Source organism: Lontra canadensis, unplaced genomic scaffold (assembly GCF_010015895.1).
Source record: "Lontra canadensis isolate GAN:19392208 unplaced genomic scaffold, GSC_riverotter_1.0 scaffold107, whole genome shotgun sequence".
Classification (NCBI taxonomy): Eukaryota; Metazoa; Chordata; class Mammalia; order Carnivora; family Mustelidae; genus Lontra; species Lontra canadensis.
This window is the reverse complement of record NW_022631101.1, coordinates 2233685-2238447: the sequence shown is the minus strand read 5'-3', so window position 1 is coordinate 2238447 and position 4763 is coordinate 2233685. Positions and strand designations below refer to the sequence as shown.

The 4763-nt window shown below is 66.3% G+C and overlaps 1 protein-coding gene across 1 annotated transcript; it reads right to left on the bottom strand.

The window, feature by feature from the left end:
• Positions 1-1568: 1568 nt before the first annotated feature.
• On the bottom strand, positions 1569-3068 carry PNMA8B (PNMA family member 8B). The gene has a single exon (XM_032839027.1). It carries the CDS (start codon positions 3066-3068, stop codon positions 1569-1571), a length of 1500 nt encoding a protein of 499 aa, XP_032694918.1.
• Positions 3069-4763: the final 1695 nt, after the last annotated feature.

Here is a 4763-nt window from a genome sequence, read left to right as displayed (position 1 = left end):
GTCCCATGGGGGTCCCTGGAGTTCTGAGGGAGGAAGCTTCTAGAATGGTTGAGGCACGTCCCGAGTCTGCTTCTGCGCCTGGGTGTCCCCAGGTGGGACTTGCACAGTCCAGTTGTGCTGTGAGGAAACCCCCAGGCCCCTGTGCCTTTCTGGAGATGTGGAGGGAGGGCCCTCCTAGCACAATGGGCCTGTCACCCCCTGGGGGGCAGGGACTCTGGCACAGACACACACAGCCCCAGGGCGAGAGGACTTGGAGCAGCAAACAGTGCAGAGTGCTCCGGAAGGGACACGCTGAGGTGGGCAGTAAGGGCTGACACCTTAAGTCCGCTTCACCTTGGGACACGGACACCCCACGGAAGCAGCCACACTTGGGACAGCAGGTGCTGAACCCCACAGCGCTGAGCCACGCTCCTGGGGGGACCTGGGGGCTGGGCTGCAGCTCCCTCCTGGGGACACTTCCTTCCTCTCCAGCCATTCCCATTCCCAGGGCAGCTCCTGCACTGGCTGGACCCGCCCCTGTCCCTCAGGGTCCCCTCTGATGCTTGAGTCACTCAGGGGGTGAACCCGGGACCTGCCTCCTCTTGTGCCCCCTGCAAGGCCACTACTGAGGGCCTGGTCAGCCCACGGGACAGGCGGCACAGCTGCTGGGACAACAGGCGTGGGTGGGGCTGGAGAGGAGACCACAGGCCTGAGGGAGGTGAGCTGCCCAGCACAGCCATTGAGGGAAGCCAGAACTCCGGAGCTTATGGGATTGCAAATGGTGGCAAATAATTCAGATTCCTGGAACTCACTGGGCAGCCCGAGTGACAGATTCAGCCTGTGGACAGTAGCAGCTGCCTGGCCTTGGCCTTGAGGAGCTGGGTCACTTGTCTCAGCTGCACCTGAGAGGGGCAGGGCTGGTGCTTTTCCACCTTCTTCTTCCTCCTCCTCTTCCTCCCCTGCCCCACCCTTCCCCACCTGTCCTCCCTCCTCTCCTAGAGGAACTCTCCCTCCCCCAGGAGCTGCCCCCTCTGCCTTTCGACTGCCCCTCTTTCTGGAATCATCTCCTCCCCCAAGCAGGGAGGATCAGCCTTCAGGCGTCCACTCCGTGCAGACACCCACCTCCCAGCTGGGTGGCCCAGGCTCCAACCCAGGCCCCAGGCCCCATGAGACTGGGGCCCGGGGACACGGGCCCACAGACGCTGGCCAGAAGCAGGTGTCTGGAAGGATGGGCGCCTCCCAGAAAGCCTGAAAGAATTTTCTGGCACAGAGAGCCTCCCCACCGCCCCAAGGCCACGCTCAGCCCTGTGCTAACCCGGCGCCGCCCAAAGCCCAGCCCCCCCCCCACCGGGTGGGCACCAAGACGCCGTCCCATCCCCTGGGGCTGCTGCCTCTGGGGTGCCCGCGTGTCTCTCCCTCTTTCCTGGGGACCGCTCCCGCCACCCGCGATGGTGGGACAGAGAGGGGCGGGGGAGGCGGGCGGCCCGCGGCGCGGCGGAGCCGGGGTGGCAGGCTGAAGCCGGGAGGCCGCCTCTGCCGCTGGGGGCGGGGGCAGCGCCCCGGGTGCGGCCGCGCGACTCCGGGTTCCCCTAGCGGCACTTGGGGGGCTGCCTCCCGCCGCGACGAGCCTTCCTCCCGCGGGCTGACTCGGAGCCGGGGGGCGGCTGAGCCCTGGCCTCGCCGGCCTGCACCTGGGCCTCCGCGCCCGCGCGCCCTTTCTTTTTCCCTTGCGCCGCCGCGCGGTCCCCCGCGAGCGTCTCGGGAGTGATCGCCCGCCCGCCGCGGCCTCCGCCTGCCCCTCGGCGTCTGCGGGAGCCCGACGGGCCGGGGGCCGCCGCCATCTCGCCCAGGGTCCCGGAGGCCGTGCGCGCCCGCGTGGTCCGCGCCTTCCCGGACGCCAGGCGCTCGGGTCCCGACTCCCCGCTCTCCGCCGCCTCCGCCGCCGCGCCCTCCCCGGCAGCCAGCAGCGCCAGCACCTCGCCCAGCTGGCCTCCGGCGCGCCCGCCCCGCCCGCCCTCCCGGCCGCTGTCCCCGGCCTCCCGCGTCACCCCCGCCGTGTCCCGCGCGGCCAGCAGCGCCACGAGCTCCAGGAGGCCCCCCTCGCCGTCGTCCCAGCACGCCAGGAGGCCACGCGGCGCCCCCCTGCCCGGGGACTGGGGGTCGGGCGCCGCCAGGGCGCACACGCACTCCCGCAGGCTCCCGCCGCCCGTGGCCTTCCGCAGCACCAGGCCGTCCACCCGGCGGCCGGCCTCCTGCACCTGCACGCGGGCTCCCCCAGTGTCCTGGCACAGGACGGACAGGACCTCGCCCAGGGCATCGGTCGGGTCTGTGCGGGGACTCCAGCCCAGGGACGCGATCACGGAAGCGATCTTCAGCAGCTCCTCGCGGGCCGAGGGGTCCGACGGGTCCGTAGAGGCCACAATGGCCACAAACTCGGGGTGGTCCAGCGCCTCGTCTCCCGGAGCCCCGTTCGGCTGCGACTCGCCTTCGGGAGCGTCGCGGTCGACTGGATCCTCGTCTCCCGCGTCTCGCACAGCAAGCAGGGCCACTAAGTTGGGGACGCGGCTCCGGGCATCGCCGCTGCCACCGTTGCTGTCCAGGCTGACGGCCTGGGGCTCCGAGGCCTCTTTCTCCGTCGGCTCCTGGTTGGCCTCGTCGGTCACCGTCACCAGGGCCAATAACTCGCGGGGCCCCTCTCCCGTGTTGGCGCGGCCCTGCAGGGCCCACTCCTTCGTGCTGAGCTCCCTCTCAGCCTGGTGCAGTGTGGCGGACAGCGCGCTCTGAGCCTGGTCCGTGCTCAGGTCGTCCTGGTCCAGCTCCTCGAGCACGATGCCCAGGCTGCCCTCGGAGGAGGCGTCAGACTCCCACCTGGCAGATGTGGGCGGCTGCTCCTGTCCCTCGGTGCTCTGGCCCCTGGGGACCCACCTGTTGCCTCTAGCTCTGTTTCTGCGAGCCCTGCGGCCCCTCCTAGGAGGTGGGCCAGCCCTCTTGGCAGTTGGCTCTGAGTCCTGGGCCTGTGTCTCCGAGGCTGGAGAGGGGAGTGTGTCCCCGGGGGGCCCAGGACCCTGTGGCCTATGAGGGCCTGTCATCCAGCATCAGGTGTCTCATGGGCCTTAGGACTCCTGGGCCCTCCGCGGGGTCCTTGCCTGGGATCTCCCTGGGGAAGACGCATGATTTATGTCCTGCACAAACTCTGCCAGGGCAGCCTTGGCCTCGTGGTCCCTCTCGGCCCTGGTGTTTCACAGCCTGAACGTGCCCAGGGTTAGGAGGGCTGGCTGCAAGAGAGCCTCGATGGCGGCCGCTCCAGGCCCTCCGGGATGTCGAGTTCCAGCAGGGCCCGGTGCGTGTCCACATCCAGTACCTGGCACCAGTTCTGCAAAAGGTTCACGGCCATGGTGCTGCCCACTGTCTGGCGCCAATGGCCACTGGGGTGGGGGGGGGAAGCAAGCCTGGGGCGGACTTGGGCTGTGGTTCTCCGTGCCTGTCCTGATACCCCCTCTCCTGGGCTGTTGGAGAATCCACAGGGGCTTAGGCTTCTGCTTGCTGGTTTGGCCTGTCTTGTTGTGGGCCTGGCTGACAGCCCAGCCAGGATGAAGCTCTCTGGGAGCAACAGCTCCCCCCCCCTCCACCGCAGCTGCCCCCAGCGGCAGGGAGCTCCTGATTGAGGATCGCTGGTCTCAGGCTCCAGCCAAGTGTGAATGTTCACCTCCTTCTTCTTCTTCCAGATGGGGTTCTCTCTTTCCCAACCCTAGTGTAGGCAGCACGCTTGGGCTACTGATGCTGGCTCGCATCCCTCTTCCCCCCATTGGCTATTGCGATTTCCATGACAACCATCTTGAGGCGGTTGCCAGGGCCTGGGCAATTGTTTGAAGAAGCTCACTGGGACCTTTCATGATTCAGGGACGCAGGTCTCACCCCAAGAACTAGGTGTCACTAACCCCGGGACACATCTCAGGGAACAAGGCTTTAATGGCGGGGGGGGGGGCTTACTCTTGTGAAACAGAGAGAGCCACAGGCAGAGGGAGAGGCAGAAACACTCGGTTCTGATCAGGGAGCCTGATTCGGGGCTCAATCCCAGAACCCTGGGATCAGGACCTGAGCCAAAGGCAGACGCTTAACCAACTAAGCCACCCAGGTGCCCCCAAATCATCAATTTCTTTCCTCTCAGCTTACCTGGTGGCTGGACTGTCAGGCTGTCCTGCACACACCAGGACTCACAACTTGCCTACTGATGGGGGTGCTGGGGGTGGTGCAGGGGAGGGGCAGGGAGCCTGCCTTTACTGACCACCTGTTGGTATGAGACCTAGAGTTCCTGGAGAAGCCTTGAGAACTTATGGCAAGGGACGCCTGGGTGGCTCAGTCAGTTGAGCGTCGGAGTCTTGATTTTGGCTCAAGTCATGATCTCAGGGTTGTGAGATTGAGCCCTGAGTAATCAGGCTCATGCTCAGTGGCGGAGTCTGCTTCTCTGCCTCCCTCTTCCTCTCCCTCCTCCAATAAAAAAATAAATCTTTAAAAAAGAAAGGAAGGAAGGAAGGGAGGGAGGGAGGGAGGGAGGAAGGGAGGGAGGGAGGGAAGGAGGGACGGAGGGAGGGAGGGAGGGAGGAAGGAAGGAAGGAAGAAAGAGTGAACCTAAGACGGGGTGCCCGGGTGGCTCAGTGGGTTAAAGCCTCTGCCTTCAGCTCTGGTTGTGATCCCAGGGTCCTGGGATTGAGCCACCGGCTCTCTGCTCGGCAGGGAGCCTGTTTCCTCCTCTCTCTCTGCCTGCCTCTCTGCCTGCTTGTGAT

Bases quoted from the DNA above. Each gene is read 5' to 3' on its own strand.
- PNMA8B (XM_032839027.1), bottom strand. From the start codon at position 3,068: ATGACAGGCCCTCATAGGCCACAGGGTCCTGGGCCCCCCGGGGACACA.